This window comes from Oryza sativa, chromosome 3, assembly GCF_034140825.1.
Source record: "Oryza sativa Japonica Group chromosome 3, ASM3414082v1".
NCBI lineage: Eukaryota > Viridiplantae > Streptophyta > Magnoliopsida > Poales > Poaceae > Oryza > Oryza sativa.
Genome location: NC_089037.1, coordinates 2,649,595 through 2,673,341, shown reverse-complemented (window position 1 = coordinate 2,673,341; position 23,747 = coordinate 2,649,595). Strand labels below are relative to the sequence as shown.

The 23,747-nt window shown below is 41.7% G+C and overlaps 2 protein-coding genes across 24 annotated transcripts; one reads left to right on the top strand and one right to left on the bottom strand.

Moving 5' to 3' along the window:
* Positions 1 to 2,809: 2,809 nt before the first annotated feature.
* On the top strand, positions 2,810 to 12,442 carry LOC4331617 (silicon efflux transporter LSI2-like). 23 transcript variants are annotated; one of them, XM_015775192.3, is made up of 5 exons: positions 2,810 to 3,041; positions 9,984 to 10,067; positions 10,242 to 11,443; positions 11,540 to 11,729; positions 11,840 to 12,442. In XM_015775192.3, the coding sequence occupies exons 3-5, from the start codon at positions 10,319 to 10,321 to the stop codon at positions 12,106 to 12,108; spliced, it is 1,584 nt and encodes a 527-aa protein (XP_015630678.1). In that variant the 5' UTR covers positions 2,810 to 3,041; positions 9,984 to 10,067; positions 10,242 to 10,318; the 3' UTR covers positions 12,109 to 12,442. The 23 variants fall into 23 exon arrangements, with proteins under 23 accessions (XP_015630678.1, XP_066164398.1, XP_015630676.1 ...); XM_066308301.1 differs by lacking the exon at positions 2,810 to 3,041 and adding an exon at positions 9,197 to 9,348 and having other exon boundaries at positions 10,257 to 11,443; XM_015775190.3 differs by lacking the exon at positions 2,810 to 3,041 and adding an exon at positions 9,197 to 9,348.
* An 8,672-nt stretch (positions 12,443 to 21,114) lies between these two features.
* On the bottom strand, positions 21,115 to 22,059 carry LOC136355874 (uncharacterized). The gene has a single exon (XM_066309054.1). The coding sequence runs from the start codon at positions 22,057 to 22,059 to the stop codon at positions 21,115 to 21,117; it is 945 nt and encodes a 314-aa protein (XP_066165151.1).
* Between the last annotated feature and the right edge of the window lie 1,688 nt (positions 22,060 to 23,747).

The following is a 23,747-nucleotide window of genomic DNA, read 5'->3' as shown; positions in this document are numbered from 1 at the left end:
GCCCTGGACAATGTTAGTCTAACTAATGAAAAAGACAGACTGATTTGGAGACTGTCTAACAAAGGTTTCTCTGTTAAATCTTTCTACAGAGCTTTGATATTACAGGGGATCAATTATCCCTACAAAAAAATGTGGAAAATCAAAGCACCACCCAGGGTGAAAGTTTTTTCCTGGCTGGTTCTAAGAAATAGTATTCTTACAAAAGATAATTTGTTCAAAAGGAGTTGGAGGAAGGGCTCGATTAAATATCAATTCTGTGACAAGAGTGAATCCATCCAACATCTGTTTTTAGATTGCCCCATGGCTCACTTCATTTGGAGTGTTGTTGAATGCGCTCTCAATGTGAAGCCTGGCAGGAATGTGGGGGAAATGTTTAGCTCCTGGGTTTTGAAATTTGGAAAAGGGAATGGGAAGTTGATCATGGTGGGGGTTACAACAGTCTTGTGGACCATTTGGAAAGCAAGAAACAGAGCCTGCTTTGATGGAATTCTGCCTGTTGATCCTATAGAAATAATTTACACCATTTGCTCAAATTTAAACTCTTGGAGTATTTTGCAGAGAAAGGAGGGAGACAGAGGAAAAATGCAGTGGGGGGCGCAGCTACTAAGGCAGGTAGCAAATGAGATCTTTCACTCAAAATTTGGATGGAGGGGCGGCAGACAAAGAATAGGATGGGAAACAGAGGCAGGCTAAACTGATGGCGAGGAGTTTGAAGACGGCGATGGAAACCTGTGTTTTGATGCTTGAAATGCCAATGTTTTAGTCCTGTAATAACTGTTTTGTTTTCCTTTTTTTCTCGTCCTATCTGTAAGAACTTGTTCTGGAACTCTTGTAATCATCTGCGTTTTCTTTAATGAAAACGGGGGAGATACCCTCCCTTTTTCAAAAAAAAAAAGTGCATATGAACTGACGACGACAATATCAAATTTAGTCTGGAGTTACTAGTTCACGGATGTAAGACTGGTCCCGTATATAGGTCAGTCACTGTTAATACATGGACATGACTGTAGATGATTCTCGTTGGAATTACTAGATCAGGATTCAGGAGCAAAGCACTTCAGCACCCTACATTTAGCGATTGAAATCCATCGTTTTTATGTGGTGCAATGGTCAATCAGGATGATAGAGTTTCATCGATCAATTCAGAGGAGTATTTGGGTCACCCGACAAGGATCCTTTCATCAGGTCCGTTTTCTGACGAGACCGATGCAAAGTGAGAAAATCCTATGTATATAATCCTCGTGTACACCGAAGGCAAGGTTGCAATCGAAGCTTTTCATAGGATTGGTTTTTCTTTTTTCCCTCCGTTGCAAAGTCCTCAACTTTCAACTTTATCAGCTAGCAACTCGCGTTTCATGTTGTGTTCCAAGTTTCAACTGATTAATTAATTCTGATCAGATAGGACCGGCGCAATATCTGTCGTTTGTTCATCATCAATCTACATAGACACATGAGTACATCAAAGTCAGCATATACTAGCGGAAGGCACTTAATTCGACAGTTCGTGTGATGAAATATATATGACCAAACATCTATAAAGACATCTCACTATCCAGTGGATCGAATATCCAATCCGACTGGACTGACAGATAGACATGTGAAATACTCCATATGCAGAAGAACAGTAAGCAGGTGCTCTCTCGATTTCCAAATATAAATATTTCTAGCATTTAAAATTTATGCATAATAATATAAATAATTTTAGAACACCAATTCTAATGTAGGATTCATTATCAGCTAATTAGGTGCTTAGGAGCAGAATTCAGACAATTTAAAATTCAAAAGTTGATCGTAATGGAAAGATTGGAAGGAAAATTTTCCTCTTATCTAATATACAGAAAAAAACATATAATTAAATGTTTATAAATTTTAGTGTACCTCGAGATACCCAATATCCAGATGTATCAAGTTTTACACTGAAAATATAGTACCTCCCGAAAATTTTTCGAAGATACTAAAATCATCTTTGTATATAGAAACAGGGGATTAGGTAACTGACTTTGTTAAAACATAAATGATCTGTGCCGACTATGGCCCTGTTTAGGTCGCGAAAAGAAATCTTTTGGGCGTCACATCGGAAGTGGGTTTGACCGGATGTCGGAAGGATTTTCGGACACGAATGAAAAAACTAATTTTATAACTCGACTGGAAACTGCGAGACGGATTTATTAAGCCTAATTAATTCGTCATTAGCATATGTGGGTTATTATAGCATTTATGGCTAATCATAGACTAATTAGACTTAAAAGATTCGTCTCGCGGTTTCCATACAAACCGTGCTATTAGTTTTTCATTTTATTTATATTTAATGCTTCATACATGTGTCCAAAGATTCAATGTGATGTTTTTGAAAAAAAATTGGGAACTAAGCTAGGCCTATTTTTACCAGCTAGAGATCGGAGGAACGCAGTGAGTGACGGATGAGGATCGGACTATCTATCGGAGTGGAGGGGAGCAGCAGGAGGAGGAGCCGAGGAGAGCGACGAGGCAACAGCAATAATCTTCCGGGGGGAGAAAAGGGATCGGATTCATACGAGAGCCATGACGCCTCCCCAAGTTCAGGTTGTGTCTGCCTGCCTGCCTGTGAATTTTTTTTTTGTTTTCAATTTGTGTGTGTGTGTGTGTTTCAAGCTGCTGCGTCGCTGTCGTGGCCATAAGAGTCCGTGTCCGTACCTTGGGCCATTGGGGGGGGGGGGGGGGGGTTTCGCCCACCCAATAATCTCGCGAGGAAGGAGAAAAAACCCGCGAGGCAACACGTCGCGTCGCGCGCTTATATTTACAAGCTCCCCCGTCTCGGCCGCCTTCTCCCGCAGCTACTCTGCTTCGGTGTTGGTTATATCCACGAGAGTACGAGAGACGCGCGCGGGCGCGAGCTGAGGTTGCTGCTGCAGCGCAGGCAAAGAGGGGCAAGCTAGCGCAAGCGACGCTAAGCCCGCGCGCGCCTGCGTGCGTGCGTCGTCGGAGAGCGCGGGCGCCAAACGGCGCCGCGGCGGAGTACGTCGAGCGTCGCGTGGACGTTGGCAGCGGCAAGGTTTCCTCTGGTAAGTACTATGTACTACGAATGTTTGTGTTGGATTTTATCGCGCGGTTCGGTGCTGGTTTGTTTGGTTGTTCATGGGCTTCACGCACGTACGTACGGGTGCCCCGTGCGCGCATGGCAGTATTGGCAATGCAAGTACGGTGGTGGTGGACGAGTCGTGCCTAAGGTGGTGTTTGGTTGGAGGGACTAAAGTGGGGCTAAACTTTAGTCTCTCTCACAAAAATATAAGTCCCTGAAGGAACTAAATTTAGTTCCTAGTTCCCAAACAACCTCTAAGATAATTGGGCGTTGATCTTGCGGTGTGTTTCGAGCTATATCCTCGTAATCATCGACCGTGTTTATGTCTTGGTAGCTCTGTTGATCGACCTTTTTGATTGGCATGGCGTTGCATATATAAGTACAGTACGGAGTAGCAGTAAATTCGGAGTAGAGGCAGGTGTCAGCACTACTGGTGATACGTACGGAGTACTAAGTTAAGCTGGCTTTGTGAGCCCAATATGGTGGGAGGACGGTATGCATCATGCATGTGCACGTATAGTGGCTACTGGCTATCATAGCAATACTTCAATAATTTACAAAGCCACAATGCTAATAGTGCATCATACTCTTTTCGTCCCATAATATAGTAGCATAGTATCTAAATTTGTTGTACTATGAAATATTTCATCCAGTATTATGAGACGTAGGAAGTATGTTCATATCGCTCTATATGGTGGCTAGGGGCAAAGCCATGAAAAACTTACGCCTATGACTGAGCTAGTACTAGGGTCTTAGGCTAGCTAAGTTTAAAACTGTTAAACAGAGTTTGGATGTTGCTATTTCCTTGTTTATCATAAGAATGTTTTTAAACTGTTAAACGATACCTTTTTAGTTTTCTAAATCAAATAAATCCATATTTCAAGTTTATAATAATTAAAATTCTATTAATTATATAGTAATGACTTGTTTTGCTTTTTTTTTAAAAAAAATCTAAATCAAACTTCACTTTTAAGCTCAATGTTAGTAATAACTATTTTTAGAAGAGTAGTGTTTTTATATAATTTACGTGAAATTATGGGGTTCAAGCCATAACCATCCTACGCCTAACTTCGCCTATGTTGCTATTCACAACATAACACAAGAGTTTCTTTTCATTTCTTTAAAAGAGATGGAAAGAAAAAAGAGAAGCATTATATAACCTTGTCAATGGCGGGTCACGAAAGAGCACGTGTGGTTCATAATAACAAAATAGATTGAGTGTCAATGTTTGAGTACTTTTGTAGGTTTTAAGTTAGAGGCGGTTTGTTCACTCTTATGTGAAAATATGTTATGACTCTGTGCAAAGATATTTTTTGTAGTTGTTTTTTTTTAAAAAAAGATGATTTCTGTAGCCGTAATTATTGCATTTTAAAAATTGACCTACTGTCCCTTCAACCAATTAAGGCTTCATTTGTCGTTGTGGTGAACTACGATGATTTCGTTTATGCTACTTTTAGACAATTCTGCGTTGGACCAACTGTTTTGCCAGCGTCCACTATAAATAGAAACCGTTTGTATGATAAATTTAATTACAGTAATAATACTATTGTACAACGGTATAGCAGTACTTGCGGTTCACTGTACAGTACTTGCCGATCGTATTCACGTGTTGACAAGTAGATCTTTGTATTATTGAAGAGAATACACGCATGTCCATATATATATAGCACCATCACAAGGCTGCATATGCATGCTGACATCAATGGTCGATGGACCTTTTTTGAAACAAAGGATTTGTGAAGAAGTTTTATAGGATTTTAATCCTATATGGATTTTTTTTTCTATTTAGCCGTTTGAAACAAAGTATCGAAACTTCTCAAATCTTGTAAAATTTCTTAGGAAGGGTTCAATGCACGGAGATTTTGGAGGGGAAAAAAAGGTGTTAACAAGAGCTCCAATCTATTAGAAAATTTCCTTTGAATCTCTCTCTCCCTCATTCAATTCTATATTTTTTTTCTACGGTCTATCCAAACAATATACTTATGTTTTTTCTATGTTTTGTATCCACTTTTTCATGCTTTTATATCAAAATTCTGTGTTTATTATTCATGTGTTTCAAAGGGGCTGGAAAGTGCTTATTGTTCATGCATGAACAACCCAACACATGGGGTACAAAATATGTGAATGTAGGGTTACAGGGCTTATTCAATAAGACTTGAGTAGTAGTATGTCATAAAACTCAACATAATTAATTTAGGTAATAGGATATTTGTGCACGTGCATCTTCCGTGCAATCGAAAAAAGTTATTAAAAAACCACATAGTAACACAGGCCAAACTAAATTTTGTAAACCCATATGACACGGTTAATGAGAAAGAGACATATAGTTAGGTGCCGATCTTTTGGGACCAAAACCAATTAAAACCAGTGATTTGGCCATCAAAAAGGGTTTTAGCAAACGTGTCAGGTCAATTTGCGGGCCAAGAAAGAAAGAAAAAACTAACACCTACCAAATAAACCCCAGATTTCGTTGCCCACCACCAAGATTGACATGGGGCTTCCAAGTTCCATCAGGCACCAACCAAACAAAACCCAAAATTTTTCGAGGTTTTCAGTACACGACTTTGTCATTTTTGTCAATTGCCACATGCTTGGCTGACAGCGTCACACGCAGATGCTTGGCACTGGAAGAAGTTGACAAAACGAGCCTTTTCTTTTTTTTTTCTTTGCTGTGTTTTTCTGAAACTGCATCGATCAACTTTTTATCTGGCCTGATTAGTTCTTAGCACAGCGACGGTGAAAGAAAATCAAAGTACTAGTAAAGACGATCTTATCTCCCCCCACACACGGGTGATTATTTGTCAATGCTGGCCAATAAAGCTGGTCGCTTCATGTGGGCACAAAAGTGCTTCTCACTCTTTTCATCTCTCCCTATAATTGCACGGATTGTTGTGGGTTTGGCATTCGAGGTTTGGTTGGAAAGGTTCGATGTGTTTGCTATCGCATGGGGAATTAGACTTAGTTCTTTTGAGTAACTCAAAACGATAATTTTCTCATTTTCTGTTAATATTTTTATTAAACGGTTAAACAGTGTGTTTATATAATTTTTTTAGTTAATACGTAATTAATTATGGGCTAATGTTTCACCCCTCCGAGCCACAAACTGCATATTTGAGCTGGGCCTTAGCTAGAGATTGGAGGAGGGGGAAAAATGGATGTTGTCAAATAGTAGGTGAATTGTCACATTCTCACGTAATTAAGCCCATGAAACATCAATCACATGACTTGTCTTCCTCTTGCTGGGAGTTCATCATGCAGCCAATTTAATCCTGGCAATTGACAAGCTGACGGCCTCAGATCCATGGCTGGTTGGTCAGGCCCTGTTGCTTTACAGAGCAGAGTTCCCTTCGTGGAGAGCACTTAAGTATACGTACTGGGCGAAGCACTTTCACCTTGCAAACCAGATTCATCATTCCACTGGCTATGCATGCTTGTGCTCTTATCTGCTCTGTATAATAGTACATAGACTACTCAATTATTGATCCGTCGGTAGATGATATCCTACTCTAATTGGCCGTGATAATGGAGACCGAGTAATCTTTTTGGTTTTGGTCTGATCTGTTGCTGTCCACAAGTTGATGGGTTTGTGGTTCAGAGCTGTAGCCATTATGTAGTATTAGGAGTGAGACAGAGGGGTGAGCACTGGAGCAGGCACATCTGAGATGGTTCTGTGGTGGCCGGGGTTGTTCTTGTGCCCTAAGGATCCTAGAAATATCTACTAATTGAAACCACCATAAAACCATGTTTAGAGATATGTAGGGGAGGTGTTGTTATACAAACATGGAGACATTTTCAAAACCTAGCTTGTTTGGAAGATATAAAATTCATTAACAGGAACATTTCAAATCGAAACTTAATTTCATGGATTTACCTTGTTTCATTCCAAACTATTCTTAATGAAATTTGATCTGCCTTTCTTTGGCCGACCCAGGAAAAAAAACCCGGGTCATTCTGTTCTCTGTTCTCTGTGTGTGTGAATTTCTTATCTTCCAAACTAAGGCCCTGTTTGTTTCAGCTTAAAATTATTTTAATTTAGATTATTGAGTCAAATTACTATAAGCTGAATTATAATAAGCCGATACAGAATAAGTTGTGAGCTGTTTGTTTCCCTAGATTATATAAGTTGTTTGTTAGGTGTTAGCCATCCAATAATCTAAAAAAGCACCTTTAAAGTGGATTAGATTATAGTAATCTGGCTTATAGATTGTAATAATCTATCATAATAAGCTATATGTTTGTTTGAACTTATTCCTAATAATTCAGATTATAATAATCCTAAGCTGAATCATACATGGCCTAAATCGAGACTGATCTTAGTTTTACTACATGGCTAAATTTAATTCCCTTAATACAAATATTCAAACTATTTTATCAGAAAATAATTAATGCAAATTATGAAAATAATCTATTTTATCAGAAAATAATTAAAACAATCGGTAACTAAACAAAATTTCCCATAAGACCAGGCTCGTCTTAATTTTCTCTCTAGCTGGGCTTTGGGCTAGCATGAAGTCCATCTATAATAATAATGGATCTAACGCGCTTACACCCAAAGTAGAGGTGGTTCGTCTTTGTTAGCCTTCAGCTCATAATTATCTACTAAAATTTGAATTTTCAAATTTAAATTAGAGTTGGTTTTTAGGTTTTTCACCTTAGTTTATTTTTTACATTGAATTTTGAACCGCGAATACAAATTTATCTATAAATTATTCCTTTTTTTATACGTCGTTTTATGGCTTATCAGTTTTAGGCCAAACGATCACCTGTGTTTGTGGTACTACTTCGTACCATTGCCACTCCACTCCAAACTCCAGTGTCCCAAAGTCCAGAGTAGTCGCGCTCACGCGGCTGTGATAAGTTGTGATGCAAATTGACCACCAAAACGTCGTTGCATACGTACAATCATTGGTAGCGTGGATGGAAGCAGGAGAACCCACAGGATGCCCATTATTCGCTAGAAATACGGCAAAATCATGCGACAATGACATGCTAATCTTGTCGATCGCTTCGTCATCCGGACGCGTTTTTGGCTTCAAAGATCGTCGAGATTTCTTGTATCGGAAGAAACGGCGCGATCTCTCCGCTGGCCGCCACACACGTCCCACGCGCAATCCAAATCAACAGCAAACCAAGCATGCAAATCCAAATCGTTGGCAACTTCGCGAATCATAGGAGGAGAGTTCGTATGGGAAAACTGCTAGCCCCACACCCCATGTGTACCAACCAATATAGTCCTTACTTTATAAATTCTCCATTTTCTTTCATAAATATATAAAGCAAGGAGATAATAAATGTATAGAAAAAACTATATATACAGAGTAATCATATATACATTCCCATATAAAACGGTATTCCACAATCATAACATATAATTTTGCGATCGGCATATATCCGTCATATGATATCATAGTACCTATGTCTCAGAATAAATGAAATATTAGGATTTAAATTTGTCTCTAAATAAGTACTTCTACATTACTAATAGAGTACTAGTTGTCACTTCGATGAATCCTATCTCATTCAAATTTTCCTCATTTTACCCCTAACTACTCTCTCACTTACATTCACATGCCATATAATAATTCTCATATAGGTCATTTTATTTGTCTTAATTTGCTCCATAATAACCTCTATAACTGAAAATGTTATTTTGGACAAAGATAATACTATCTTTGATTAGTTTTGGATCTGGACAAAGCGTCACATCTTCATATAGATTAAACTTTTTTTAGACGGAAGGATCCTAATAAGGATTGGATGCTTTTCTAGGTGGTGTCACATCTTCCTATAAATTTGTTTTTTTATAGAGATCTTAAGAAGGATTAAATGTGACGTAGTCTAGTACAACGAATTTAAATATTTATTTTTTTACAAAGAGAATATCCAAATTATAGTCAAGAACTAGTTTATTTTGTGATGAAGTATTCAAGTAGCACTATACCACCGTCCCAAATATGCGGATCACAAAATTATGAAAACGGACTCACACAATGGGAGCTCCACCCTTTGGGTTCACATGATAAATCGGCCCTTCCTAGGACCCTCAACGGTGGGACCCACCAGTCACCTCAAATCATCCATGAAAGCAGTGGACGCTCTCTTTATTTAGCTGCCCCCCCTCCATTCCTTCCTTCCTCCACCTCCGCTTTATTCTCGCCACCACCACCACTCCGCCGCTGCCGCCTGCTTTTGCTTCTTTCCACTTCTGACTTCTCCAAGTCCAAACTCCAAAGTTCTCATCGTTGCGCGTGGCACTGTGGACTCTCCACTCTCCACGCCCCTACTCCGAGGTGAGCAACCCAAAACCGAAGTTCATTTCTTCTCTTTTCGTCCAGAGACCAATCATAGTCGTAGCTCACGAAACAATCGAAAAAAATATCTTGTTCCTGGGGTTCTTTGGCACCACTGCATGCACGGGTTTGTGCTGGATCTTTCGTTTCTTTTTAGTCGGTAAGCCAAGCTCCAATCCATTCGATCTGATCAACTGCAAGAAGCGTAGAATAGGGGGAACAAAAAATCTGGATTTTTAGCCATAACTACAGTAATTTATCTGAGGAAATCTCGGTAGCTCTATTCATTTAGTTTGGTGAAGTGTGCGAAGGATTTTTGTATTGATAAGGGCTTCTGTTTTCTCGCTTGAATTTGTTTGCAGGATACACCGTGAGTAGGCGTGGTGGTGCTTGATCTCAAATATCAAATATGTGTCCTCCCGTTTTCGTGCAGTCGATCTAACACCGTTGTTTCTTGCTAATTCGTTTTCGTTCCCCCGGATCAAAGAAACTTTATTTTACAACAACAACAACAACAACAAAAGGATCTTTACATTTCCTTTTTTAAATGATCTTATTACCTTCTCTCTCTTATTTTTACAGATTTTAGAATTAACCTGTAGCCTCTGTTTGTTTGTCTGCTCCAATTTCTGCAGGTTCTTGAGTTTGAGTTGGGCAAGGAGGTTGTGAACGTAGCCTGAACCTGACCTGAGATTGTGAACGTAATTTTGGGGGGAAAGGTTGTTCTGTACTGTCTCTTCAATCTGTGAGTTCGTGACAGGTTCTTGCAAAAACCAAAACATCATCAGTGAAAAATTGTTCGTAGCATTTTAGCTCTAGTATAGATCGATCAATCGATCGTTCGTTCGTTCGATCGTTCGAGGACGAGAGATTTGCTAACATGGCGTTGGCAGGGACCTCCAAAGTAGTGCTGGGATGTGTCGCGTTTGGGATATTCTGGGTGCTGGCCGTCTTCCCCACCGTCCCGTTCATGCCCGTCGGCCGTACGGCCGGCTCCCTCCTTGGCGCCATGCTCATGGTCCTCTTCCGTGTCATCTCGCCGGAGGACGCCTATGCCGCCATCGACCTCCCAATCATCGGCCTCCTCTTTGGCACCATGGTCGTCAGCATCTTCCTCGAGAGGGCTGACATGTTCAAGTACCTCGGCAACCTGCTCTCCTGGAAGAGCAGGGGCAGCAAGGACCTGCTCTTCCGCGTCTGCATCGTGTCCGCCATTGCCAGCGCGCTCTTCACCAATGACACCTGCTGCGTCGTGCTCACCGAGTTCATCCTCAAGGTTGCCAGGCAGAACAACCTGCCGCCGCAGCCGTTCCTCCTCGCCCTCGCCACCAGCTCCAACATCGGCTCCGCGGCGACGCCCATCGGCAACCCGCAGAACCTTGTCATTGCCGTGGAGAGCGGCATCTCCTTTGGACAGTTCTTGCTTGGAGTTTTCCCGGCGATGATCGTCGGCGTCCTGACAAATGCTGCCATCCTCCTCTGTTACTTCTGGAAGTACCTTTCAGTGGAGAAGGATCAGGAAGGCGGGCAGCCGGCTGGGCCGGAGGTGGTCGCCGACGACGAGGTCACCTCACACAGGTTCACACCTGCAAGAATGTCACACGTCTCATCTCTGAACCCGGATGATATGGACTGCATAAGTGAGCCAATCATCAGGAGCAACAGCGTGAGGAGCACCAGTGCTAATGAGAATCTGAGGAGCAGGAGTGTGAATTCGGAGGCGGACATACAGCTCGCGATCAAGTCGCTCCGGGCATCGAGCATGTCGCATGAGATGGTCGAGGTCTCAACTGTCACTGACAGGAGGGATGAAGGTGCATCCTCCAGGAAGTTCACAAGAACTGCTAGCCAGCAGAGGAGTGTGATCATAGAGGACTCGCCGCCGTCTCCCGCCAGCAATGGCGACAAGGAGAAGGAAGATGAGGTTGCGGAGAAGAGATGGAGGGTGTTTGTGTGGAAGACTGCTGTTTATCTCATCACTCTTGGCATGCTCATTGCACTTCTCATGGGGCTTAACATGTCATGGACAGCCATCACTGCGGCTCTTGTTCTTCTGGCGCTTGATTTTACTGATGCACAGGCTTGTCTGGAGAAGGTATGATTTTACTTACTGATGCCTGAATCAACAATTTATCTGAATCATGTTCATTGGGACAATTAAATTTCATGTGTTTGCCATGTCTGATGATAGGTGTCATACTCATTGCTGATCTTCTTCTGCGGGATGTTTATTACGGTCGATGGCTTCAACAAAACTGGCATACCGAACACACTTTGGGAGCTCGTTGAACCGTATTCACGAATTGACAGTGCTAAGGGTGTTGCTCTTCTTGCTGTGGTAATTCTTATCCTCTCAAATGTGGCCTCAAATGTTCCCACAGGTAAATCTTCAGAACAATATTCTTTTGGATACTGACTGTCAAAGTTATCCCAAAGTTCTGAACAATTCTTTTGTGGCACTTTTATAACATTTCTGAACTTTGTCTTTCAGTACTACTGCTCGGCACAAGAGTGGCTGCATCAGCTGCTGCAATCTCTCACGATTCAGAGAGGAAGGCCTGGCTTATCCTAGCGTGGGTCAGCACCGTTGCCGGGAACCTCACACTACTGGGCTCGGCTGCGAACCTCATCGTCTGCGAGCAGGCTAGAAGAGCTCAGTTCTTCGGCTACAACCTCTCCTTCTGGAGCCACCTCCGGTTCGGGGTGCCGTCGACCATCGTCGTCACGGCGATCGGGCTGCTCATCGTCACCAGTTACTGAAGAAGAAGAAGAAGAAGAAGAAGCTGACAGCAGCATAAGGTAGCGTACAAGAAGGAGATAGATGAACGAACCCTTTGGATCAATAAGAGAGAGTACATGTAAAATTTCTAAAATAGGCTTGTCCTGTAAAACTCGTGTGTGTTTTGTGTGTATCTATGCCAGCTGCTGCGTCTGTGCCCTTGCTCTTTTGTTGTCGCTAAGCAGACGGTGATTGAGAAGGATGCAGATGTAGCAGGCTAAGCAACCTGCATTTTCAGTGTTTTTCTTCAGAGTCGGAAGTTGCAAATAGGGCGAGTAAATGAAGAATGCTATGACAATCTGATTTTAGTTTTTATATTTGTTTCCTACTCAATTAATTTGTAGCCGCGGTAGAATTTTGGAAATGGTGTTTGTACAACTGCACATGCGCATGGTTACTACTAGATCAAATTGTTTTTTCCGCGGGAAAAAGGCCAAATTGCTTCTTTGAGAGCATATGTTTCACGTGCTGTTTGGATAGTTTGCAGTCAGATGATAACAACTCAGTATGGCAGCTTAAACAACATGCTTATATAATTTAGTTGAAGCACCAATTGACAATTCCTTCCCGATAAAACGCCCAGTATGAAAGACCAAAGTTCAGTAACCAACTAGAAAATAATTGAGAAAGTTGACTAAATTTAAAACAAGAAAAAATAACGTCACTAATTTCTCTGAAAAACAAACAAGCAGTGCTAAGGCTGAGAACTGAGATAACCATATATGCATGAATAGACATAATGTAGAACCTGCCATCTATTATATACTAAAAGTCCATAAAACTTTCAACAAATGCTAGAGTCCTAGGAGAAAGCTTTGGAATGATTTATAGGCTCACATTGTATGCCACTTCTCAGATTAGGAGAAAGCTAGAGTCCTGGTCCAAATTCCTTTCCAGGAAGCGTTCGACAAGAGGGATTTTGACCGTGCAGTGAAAGCTACACAGAGAATGAGATACTGTCACGACCGGAAATAACCCAACGGGCGTTCTTTACGTGCGTGCATTATTCCTTGTCTCAGGAGGCAAGGTACACCAAAAGTTGACACAGTTCAGAGTTTAACAAGCGGAAGCGTAAATAGTTAATTTATTACATGGGCGGCGAAGGCCCAGCACACACAAAGACAAACGGGAAACAGCGGAAGACTAGAGCGACGACCACAGGCGCTTGACGGCAGGCACAAGCTAGACACCAAAGCCTTCATCATCCAGGGGCTCCTCTTCTGGGTTTGGGAAAAATTGAGCAAGACTGAGTACAACCACCGTACTCAACAAGACACACCCACAAGTGCAGGATAAATGCAAGGGAGTACAAGGGGGTTATAATATAAAGGGTTAGGGTTTGCAGCAAACAGCATTAAAAGACATTTAGTTGCTCAAAGCTATTTTGTAAATACGATCCTAAAGCTATACAATATTATTAAATAAGGCCGTGAACCCACACGAACCTGCCTTAACCCAAGGCCTACGATGATTCAGACCGAACTGGCAACCCGACCCTGGGTCCCAGCTCGTCCCAAGCCAACCCAGGCCAACCATTCCACATTTTAGTTGTTAAGCAGGTTTTAAGAATTAAAACACTAACTTGGGTACATTGCTCGGCTTGCCCATAACCGAGGGCGCGGCTATTCGAATAGATTATACTCTGATCAGAGGTGTACATCTTTACCCACAAGACACATCTTCCTCACGTGTAACCACGTGCCACATACCACCACGGTATACGGACGGAAGACGTGACATAGTTTCCAACCCATCCTAGCCATAGACAAGAGTACCGACCCAACCCCACCTACGGCCGGAACCTCCGGGACAGGTAGGCAGGACTGAGCCCCTAGCAGCAGGACACCGGCCCTGTGCCATGACATCTCGACTACCGGGCCGCAGCTCGTGTAGCCTTCATTTGCCCTAGAGATGTCCATCGACCCCCGACTTCGTCCATCTCCATCCATGTACTTTTGTTTTTAACCAGACTGAGCCACAAACTAAGCCTTACCCACTAGACATGTGGAAGTACGGTAGTGCTTTGCAACAGAGGCCCGAAGACCGGTCCTTATATGGCCAAGGTGCTACTATCAAAACCATGCACCCCGAGCCCAGCCTAAAACTATTTTGAGGATTTTGAATAGAGGGGGAGGTGTGAATCCAATTCCACAATAATCCAACCATTCCATAGTGTCCAGGTGATATGAATATCCCAAAGTCTAGAGTTGTAAAACCACCTAATGTTGCCTAATTAACCAGCGAAGCATCTACCTAAAATCATACTAGTGGTACCATGAGTAGAGTGTCCACTAGTTGGGGTTTTGTTTATTCTAGGGTGAACAAGGTAATAATAACAATAACAATAATAAGGTCATAACAAAGGTACATAGGCATGGCTAGATAAAACAGTGATAACGCGGGAATTTAAATAAAGCGATAATGCAATAATTTAAATCAAAATAACTTTATAAAATGGGATTCAATATGTTCAAGGATGATGTGACTTGCCTTGCTCGCTTTCCCAAACGTCGGCTTCAACTTCCACGAAGAGCGGATCTTCCGAAGCTGCAGCGTCTACACGACCAACAGAAAAGAAAAGGCTTTTACTCTAATAAACTCCATATAACAAGCAGGAACAAAGCACAAAAATGGCTTCTTGACTTCTTAAGGAAAAATTAGAGACTTGAACGGTCCAATTCCGAGTTCAAATGGCCAAGTTATGGTCATTTGAAGTTTATATGCTCTTTAAATGAATATTTGCGAATTTCTTCATTTAAATTTTAATTTTAAAAGGGTTTATTGCGTCAGCCGAGGGGAGGGGGCGCGCGGACCGGGTCCACGGGAGTGGGGCCCACGCAGCAGCCTCACGGTCCACGGTGGACCGGGTGCACCCGGGCTCACACCGGCCGGCGCCGTGGGTCCCACGCGTCAGCCGCACCTAAGGGCGCGAGCGGCTGACGGCCGGGCCCCACGCGGCAGCCACTCGGCGCGCCCGAGGACGGCCAAGCCGGCGCAGCCGGCGGGAGGCGGCGCCCGCGCCCCTATGGTCGCCGGCGGCGGCCATAGGCACGGTGGCTGAGAGAGGGAAAGGGAAGGGGGAAAAGAGGCGGCGGTCCACGGCTCACCCTAGGTCGACGGCGACGACGAAAAAGGCGGCCGGAGCGAAGGAAGGCGGCGGCGCGGCTCGGGTCGACGGGGTCGACGGCGTTCCGGCGGTCGGCGACCGAAACGGAGGGGTGGACGAGGTCGGCGAGGATGCGGCGAAGCCGAAGGAGGCGGCGCCGAGGTGGGAGGTGGTCCGGGGCGACGACGGCGGCGGACCGGAGCTCGACGGCGACGGCGAAGAGAGAGAGCGACGGCGCGAGCTCGATTCCGGCGAGGAGGAAAGGCGGCGAGAGGCGGAAACGGACGGAGGAGGTGCAGGGAGGGTTTAAATAGAGCCGGGTCGAGAGAGGGTGGCCGGGGAAGGGAGGAAACCGGCGCGGGAGGTCCGGCCGCCATCAATGGCGCCGGCGAGATTTGCGGGGGCAAATCCGCCCGTTTGAACGCGAGAGAGAGAGGGAAAATGGGGGGAAAAGGGAGAGGGGATCACGGGGAGTGATTTCCCTCTCTTTATTGCACGCGGAGACGGCGGGAGGCGGCGGGATTCGCGGCGGAAGCGGCGCTAGGGCGCGGACGAGGCGGCGGGAGCGGCGGGAGGAAGGGGATGACAGGTGGGCCCCACCCGTCAGCGAGGGTGGCGGGCGGGCCCGCCCGTCAGCGGCGCGCGCGCGGGGAGAGGCCGGATGGGCCGCGGGGAGAGGGGGAGGGAGATGGGACAAGCCGGCCCAAGAGGGAGAGGGAGGGAAAGGGGACTTTTTAGAGTTTTTCTTTTTATAAAATCATTTTAACTTTGTTTATTTCTTAATAATTATTATTTGTGCTCTGAAAATTCCACTAAAATTTATTTACGCATTTTAGGCTTTTAGGAAATATACAAAAATCCCCCAAGCCTTATTTGGCTTTTAACTTTGCACCTTTTAATTGTTGGAGGCTTTCACACGGGTTTTAATTATTCTAGGCATAATTTAGATGATGTATTTTAGAGTCGTTTTGGGACGTGACAGATACTATGAACGTGCAGTGGAAGAAGCCATGAATAAGCTCCAATTGTAAGGTGTACAGTGTCAACAGATGTGGAGGCTTGTCCATGTTCTTGTGTTCCTGGATGACATGTTTGCTACATCAGCTTAGGAGGAAATAATCCCAGATGCTTCTTCACCAGCCATTACTAAATTGCTCAATCCAAAATAATAACCATATGCTGCAATGGTTTGGAACATTTTTAATCGAGTGATAGAACATTTTGAACAACAGTTACCAACTGATGTTTTGCGTCAGATCGGACGCGTCCATATAAATTTCAGCACTGAAAGATAAAACATAAACAAAGGTGGCCATAACTTACGATCTACCATATTTCAGAGAAAAATATCTATTATATTATTAAAACAGTTTTGAAAAAAGACACCATGTTCGCTGTGGAGGCTAGAAATTCCCACATGAATTGAAGAAAAAGATAAATATTTACACCATTAGATCGTAGGTTGTACTAGATTTTTAGTGGTATAGATTATCTAGGACAATATTGAGTATAAATAGAAAGCAACTTTGATATAATAGGAAATATGGCAGTTGGACATGTTGAATGAATAGGAGTCGAACATGTTGATTGATTAGGAGTCGGACAGGTTGTCTGAATATTGATGTTATGGTTTTATGGACAGTCATTAGAGTACAAAACAAATTACATTAATCCATATCTAGATGGTAATTAGAGTGCAAATTGAAATAGTGATCCACGTTTGATATATGGCTGGAAAATATACATGCCATACATACATGGCCATTGATAGTAAAGAGGGAGAACACTGCATGCATGTCATGCCGTATGCACATGCTAAGATAGAAGAGACATTAGGCGGAGATAGCCCACAATCGATCTAGAAGAAAAATCCAAGTAGAAATACAATTAAAAAATAGCTGAAATTTGAAATTAAAAATAATGAATATTGAAAGAAGAGTTCGTATAAGAACCCAATACGAGATTAATTAAAATTCGAAATAAAAATAAAATAAAATCTGAAATTGGAAAAAAGAAGAGTACAAGTAGGAATACAATAAATAAATAACTGAAATTCGGAAATAAAATAAAGAATATTAAAAAAAGAGTCCATATAAGAATCCAATACGAGATTAATTAAAATTCAGAATAAAAATAAAATAAAATCAGAAATTAGATAAATAAAAAAGATAGCTCGAGTAGGAATACAATTTTGAAACAACTATAAAATTGAAAATAAAAAAAATATTAAAATAATAAATCATATAGGACACAAATACGATATTAACTAAAATTCTAAATAAAAAATAAAATAAATTCCGAAATTAGAAAAAAATAAAAAATAATAGTTCAACTAGGAATACATTTTTTTAAAAAATAAATACTATTGAAATGAGAGACCATCTATAACATATGACGAGAATAATTAAAATTTGAAATAAAAAAAATATAAATTCTGAAAATATAATAAAAATAATTATAAGAGTTCAGGTAGTAATATAATTTATAAATAAAAATATCGGAATGAAAAATATGGGCTTCTAAAAAAAACTCTATCTAGAACACAAATGATGACAAATAACAATAAAGAGGGGGAGAAGCAACAGGTTTATAAAGAAGTAGAATGGTGGCGGTTGATAGGACATCTAAAAACTATTAACAAAACCTCAAATAGAATCCCAATGATGATTAAAAGGAGAGACGACGGATGGGCCGTTAAGCAGCCCGGTCTTGGCGGTTGGCGGGACTTCTAAAATGTGAAAAATAAAACTCAATGATAATTGTGTTCAATTTTTAAAATCTCAAAGACAATAAAGAGGAAGGGAGCGGGCGAGCTGTAGAGCAGTATAGTGGCAAAACCACTAACGGTTTAGCGGGACTTATAGAAAGTAAAATATGAACTAAAATAATAATTATGTTCAATTTTTAAAATCCCAATGATAATAAAGAGAAGAGGCGGTGGACAGGCCGAAGAGAAGTATGGTGATAGGGTTTGACATGACTTCTACAAATTATAAAATGATGACAAATGACAATAAATATAGGAGAAGCAACATGCATGTAAAAGATTAGAGTGGTGGCAGTTAATGGAATATCTAGAAACTATTAACAAAACCCCAAATAGAATTCCAATGATGATTAAAAAGAGGGACGATGGACGGGCCATTAAGCAGCATGGTCACAATGGTTGGCGGGACTTTTTTTTCGGGGAAAGGAAATATATTACTCAGATAAAGCCAATGGTTGGCGGGACTTTAAAAATTAAAATATAAACCCCAATGATAATCATGTTCAAATTTTAAAAACTCAAAGACAATAAAGAGGGAGCAGCGGGCGAACTGTACATGAGTACAGTAGTAAAGCCGCTGACAGTTTGATGGAACTTCTAGAAAGTAAAAAAAGAACCCAAACGGTAATTGCGTTTGATTTTTAAAATCCCAATGAGAATAAAGAGAAGAGGCAGTGGACGGACCGTAGAGTAGTATGGAGGCAACGTTTGACAAGACTTCTAAAAATTATAAAAAAAAATTCCATTTAGAACACAACGATGACAAATGACAATAAAGAGGAGAGAAGCAATAGGCCTGTGAAGGAGTGTGTTCGCGGTTGATGGGATATCTAGAAACTATAAACAAAACCTCAAATAAAATCTCAGTGACAATGGGCATGCCGTTATGCGACATGGTCACGTCGATTGATAGGACTTATGGAGAGTAAAATAAACCCCAATGATAATCATGTTCAATTTTAAAATCTCAATAACATTAAGGAGGGGAGGCTACGGGTGGGCTGTAGAGCAGTATAGTGGCGAAGCTAATAACAATTTGACGAGACTTATAAAAAGTAAAAAAAACACAAACAATAATTATGTTTGATTTTTAAAATCCCAATGACAATAAAGAGAGGTGGCAGCGGATGAGCCGTAGAGTAGTAAATTGGCGATGTTTGACGATACTTCTAAAAATTATGAAAACAAAACCCAACAAGACAATGAACTCTAAAAACTATAAGGCCTAATTTTTTTTAAAGTTTTAAAGATGATGAATAGCAGTGGTAGATCGAGTAAGCAAATAAAAATGTGACAAAGAAGTAAGGGGTAGCGACTGACGTGGCTTTTAAAAACTACAAAATTATTAGAATCAATTGAATGATAATTTTAAATAAAATTATTTGTAAAAAGTAGATAATTTTAAATTGATGCTAGCCGCGCAATTGCGTGGGCTACTCAGCTAGTTAACATAATACCACCCGGAGACTTTCATGTCTTAAATTGCAATAAGGTACGGATTTTTTTTTAGATAATGGAATTTAACATCCCAGCCTTTGCTCAAAAAGAGCTACAACCAATTATTACATTGTATCAATCCAGAAAAGAACGTAGTTCAGCTAAATAGGACACCAAACAAAAACAGAGGAAACTAAGCCAAAATAAGGAGAACACATTTATTGAAGTCTATTTGTGAACCTCCATCCATAATTGGCAAATAATTGCATAACCATCGACTCCAACTTGCGGCATGCAACCTTTAGAAACTCCCCACCATCCTCACACCTTTGTAGCTGTGCCCAAAACCGGAGCCAGTGCGTTGCCCTGAAAATTACCTGCATATATGAAATAGATGGTGATTTATTAAAAACCAAATTATTTCTACTCAACCATAGAGCCCAACAAATGGCAGAAGCTCCAACCAGTATCAGTTTAATCTTTTTCTTGTCAATCCCCAAAAGCCACCCATCAAATATATAAGATATACTAGTTGGAAGATTAAAACCAAAAGAAAACTGAATTGCTCTCCATATGAATTTTGCATAATGACAATCCATGAAGAGATGTTGAATAGTTTCATTTTTCATACAAAAGCAACACCTTAAGCTACCATTCCAATTCCGTCTCGCCAAATTATCCTTGGTCAACACAACCCCCTTAAGCAAATACCACATAAAGATTTTAATCTTAAGCGGCATATTAAGTTTCCATATATATTTGTTCCTCTCAACATAACCATTGTTAATTAAAGCTAGATACATTGACCTTACTGAGAACCTACCATTCTGATGATAATTCCATCTAAAACAGTCAGAAGAAGGATTTAATTGAATATGTACAATAGAAGCACACAACTCATGCCAATATACAAGATTCTGACCAACTAAAGCTCTTCTAAAAGAAATATTAAGCGGAACAGATCCCATAACAGTGGCAATAGTGGATGATTTCCTTCGGACTATAGCATATAAAGATGGAAATTTATCCTTGAAAGCCAAGTTACCTAGCCATTTATCTTCCCAAAATCTTATTTGTTCCCCATCATTCACAATCCAAGAGCCCATATCTAAAAAAGTACTTTTGACTTTCATAAGCCCTGACCAAAAATGGGAATCACCTTATTTCTTGTCCACTTGGGTTATAGACTTGTTATAAAGATATTTCCTTTTCAATAAGTTCTGCCAAACCCCTTCCTTATTTATTAGCTTGTACAACCACTTACTCAAAAGACATTTATTTTGTAATTCCAAATTATGAATCCCAAGGCCTCCCTGATCCTTAGGTTGGCAAATAATATCCCATCTAGTAAGTCTGTACTTTTTCTTATGATCATCACCTTGCCAAAAGAACCGTGATCTATAATAATCAATCTTTTGAAGAACCCCTTTGAGTATCTCGAAGAAAGATATCATAAACATAGCTAAACTTGAAAGTACAGAATTAATCAAGACCAACCTTTCCCCGACAAATAAATGTTTACCTTTCCAACTACTAAGCTTTTTCTCAATTCTTTCTTCAATCACTTTCCAATCTTTATTAGATAGCTCATACATTACCTAAACTACTCAGACGCAGACGATACATATAGCGGATAAAACAAGGAATATCTGCTTGAAAGCAAAGCCTCAATATCATTCATAATACATCATCTATACCAAATCTCTCAGTCATGTGACACAGCGACTTGTGAGTGTGCATTTCAAGTTTTACTTCGCCATTCCTGCTGCCACTGCCACTGCCACTGTAACTGCCATCGTGCACATACGGCTTTACCTCCACACCGGTCAAGGCCGTAACATCCTGCCAAAGATATACATCGTCTTCGTCATAACAGCCCTCTCGCTTAGTTTGGAAGAACCTTGCGATGCAAAACCTGCCAGAGCCCAGATTGACAAGTTGAGAATCATACGTTTCCCGCCATTCCATGGGTGGTTCAAGCTCCTTCCAAGGACCAACTAGCTGTGGCTGGGACTGACAATCCATGGAGGAGAGGTCAGAAGCAGCAAAGTGCTGGGCACCAGCAGAGAAACCAAACCAGAGCTTGAGCTCAGGTACATACTCGAGCTTGGCGTCGAAGGGCAATGTCCAGTCGCCGACTTGGCTCCAAGTGTGGCTCGCCGTGTCAAGGCAATAGGTGCCAACGTCCTCCACAGATATGCATATCTGTGAGCCGCCATCGACCACAGCATAAGCATTGATCTTGTGGCGCCTCTCACAGTGCTTGTAATCACGGAGGTATGGCGGTGGCGGGAGGAGTTGGCAGTCGACAAAATTCTTGCGATAGATGAAGGCCTCGAATTGATCGCTGGTTTGCGCGCGGCTGCCTATCTCTGGTTTTGGAACCCTGTCCATGACAAAGATGCTGCCGCCATCGTCACCATCACCGTTTGGGACGAAGAGGGAGATGGGATCCCGTTTGGGCTTGTTAAGGAATGGCATGGTCACCAAGTGGCGTGTGTTGGCATCAAAGAGCAAGGAGCACCCGGACTTGTCCACGCTGAGTATCTTGTGCTCTGAGAGCGGAAAGAAGTATCTATTCCACAGGCGCAAGATCGGATTCGGAAGCTGAAGCCGCTCCATCGTTGAAGCTGCCACCGGTGTCTGAGCAGTCGAGTCTTGCGCTACCGCTGATTCTGGTGGTGACGGCTGAAAGAATTGTTGTCGTGTAAGGTCGATGCAGCAAATTGATCTGGTTTGAGGCATATTGTCGCCCACAATCAGATTCAGAAATCGCCACGAGAGGCTCATCGTCGAGTCGATCGGCACAGGACTTACTAATCAACCGTCAAAAGAAGCAAAAAGAGACAATTAATTACATAGAGAAGGGAAAGAACCAGGATATTGTATGTCGATAAGAAGGAAGGAAGAGTACCTCTTGCAGGCGATAGCAAACGGATGAGACTCCAAATTCGATTAATTGTGCGTCCTATGCTAGCTGCAGATGTGATGTGCCCTCAAAGGCGAGATGGCTTCAGAAAAGACGACGAACAAATACCACGCAGAAGGAAGAGAAGGAATTGCCTTTCGATCAAACAAGATGAAGATGCAAGCGGCGGACCTGAGGAGCGAGGCCGGACAAGGGGAAGAAGGGCCAGGATGATGCTCCACCGCGCCGCAGCAGAATGGCGGCGGGGAGGAGATCGGCTCGGCTTCTGTCCGTGGGCCGCTTTGAATGGACCTTGCCCAAGCTGGTGAAGCGAATCAGCTTAGGGCCAGGAACCAGAGGAGGGAAGGAAACAAAAGAAGGGATGGGCCGGCTGGAGGTATTTCGGCCCAAAATAAATAGAATAGTTTTCTAAATTTTTCGAGGGAATAATTTGAAGGGAAAGTTGCAAAAATCCTCATCCCATAAGTCACATCAACTTTGATATTCCACCTCATAAGTTAGGGGCCTCCTAGTTCACGCGTGTGCGCCGGATGCGTAGGCCGCGCCCCACCGCAGATCTCTCTTTATTGGGGGTGGCTAATGCGTGCGTACGCGCCAGCTGGCCCTCCTCCCCGCGCGCGCTTTTTTTTCTATTCGTATTTTTTTCCGATTTTGCCATCGGGTAATTAGAGTAATAACCTGCAAAGGAGAAAACATTAACTTGTTATAAAAAATAACCTCATTTCTTATATAGACCTAATCTTATATAGGCAAGGAGACATGCTCATATAATCTACGTTACTGGTATGCATAGTTGTAACATCAAATGTAGAGGTGTTTCCAGAATGTTCGCACTTTCTTATCTCCTTTTTACTTCAAGTAAGGCAACCGTGTTGAATACTGTTCTGATGATAATTTTCTGGATACTATTTTGATGAACATATTTTTTTTTCAAGTGAAAGAGAGATGAACTTCTAGTGGTTGCACCGCGGGTGATATAAATTTAGTGATGATCATGTAAATGCTATTTTAATTATAGATGAAGATGGGTATATTTGAAGTGGCTGTAGGTGAAGAGAAGCTATTATGTATACAGTGGAGCTGGAGATGTGGAGAACTTTTCGATTAAATACTATAGCCAACGGACTTCATTTCAATGCCGTAAAGACACATTTCTATGAGCTTTTCAAATATTTATCAAGCTATATATGACATTATATATTTGGCAAAGTTAGCTGCTTTACATTAACGTTTTGTAGTATGTGAAACTACGTTATAGTATATAAAGTTAATTTTTAGTATGTATGTATTGTGTGATATTTATTGTTGTAAAATGCAATAAATTTTTAGGGTCTTTATATGATTACTATGGCATAATTTACAGGAAACGTGTATTGCATGT

Excerpts from the sequence above, each read along its gene's own strand:
- LOC136355874 (XM_066309054.1), bottom strand. The coding sequence starts at position 22,059 with ATGGAGCGGCTTCAGCTTCCGAATCCGATCTTGCGCCTGTGGAATAGA.
- LOC4331617 (XM_015775174.2), top strand. The coding sequence starts at position 10,229 with ATGGCGTTGGCAGGGACCTCCAAAGTAGTGCTGGGATGTGTCGCGTTT. Across the intron at positions 11,444-11,539 it reads CACAGGCTTGTCTGGAGAAG|GTGTCATACTCATTGCTGAT; the intron begins GTATGATTTTAC and ends GTCTGATGATAG. Across the intron at positions 11,730-11,839 it reads GGCCTCAAATGTTCCCACAG|TACTACTGCTCGGCACAAGA; the intron begins GTAAATCTTCAG and ends TTTGTCTTTCAG.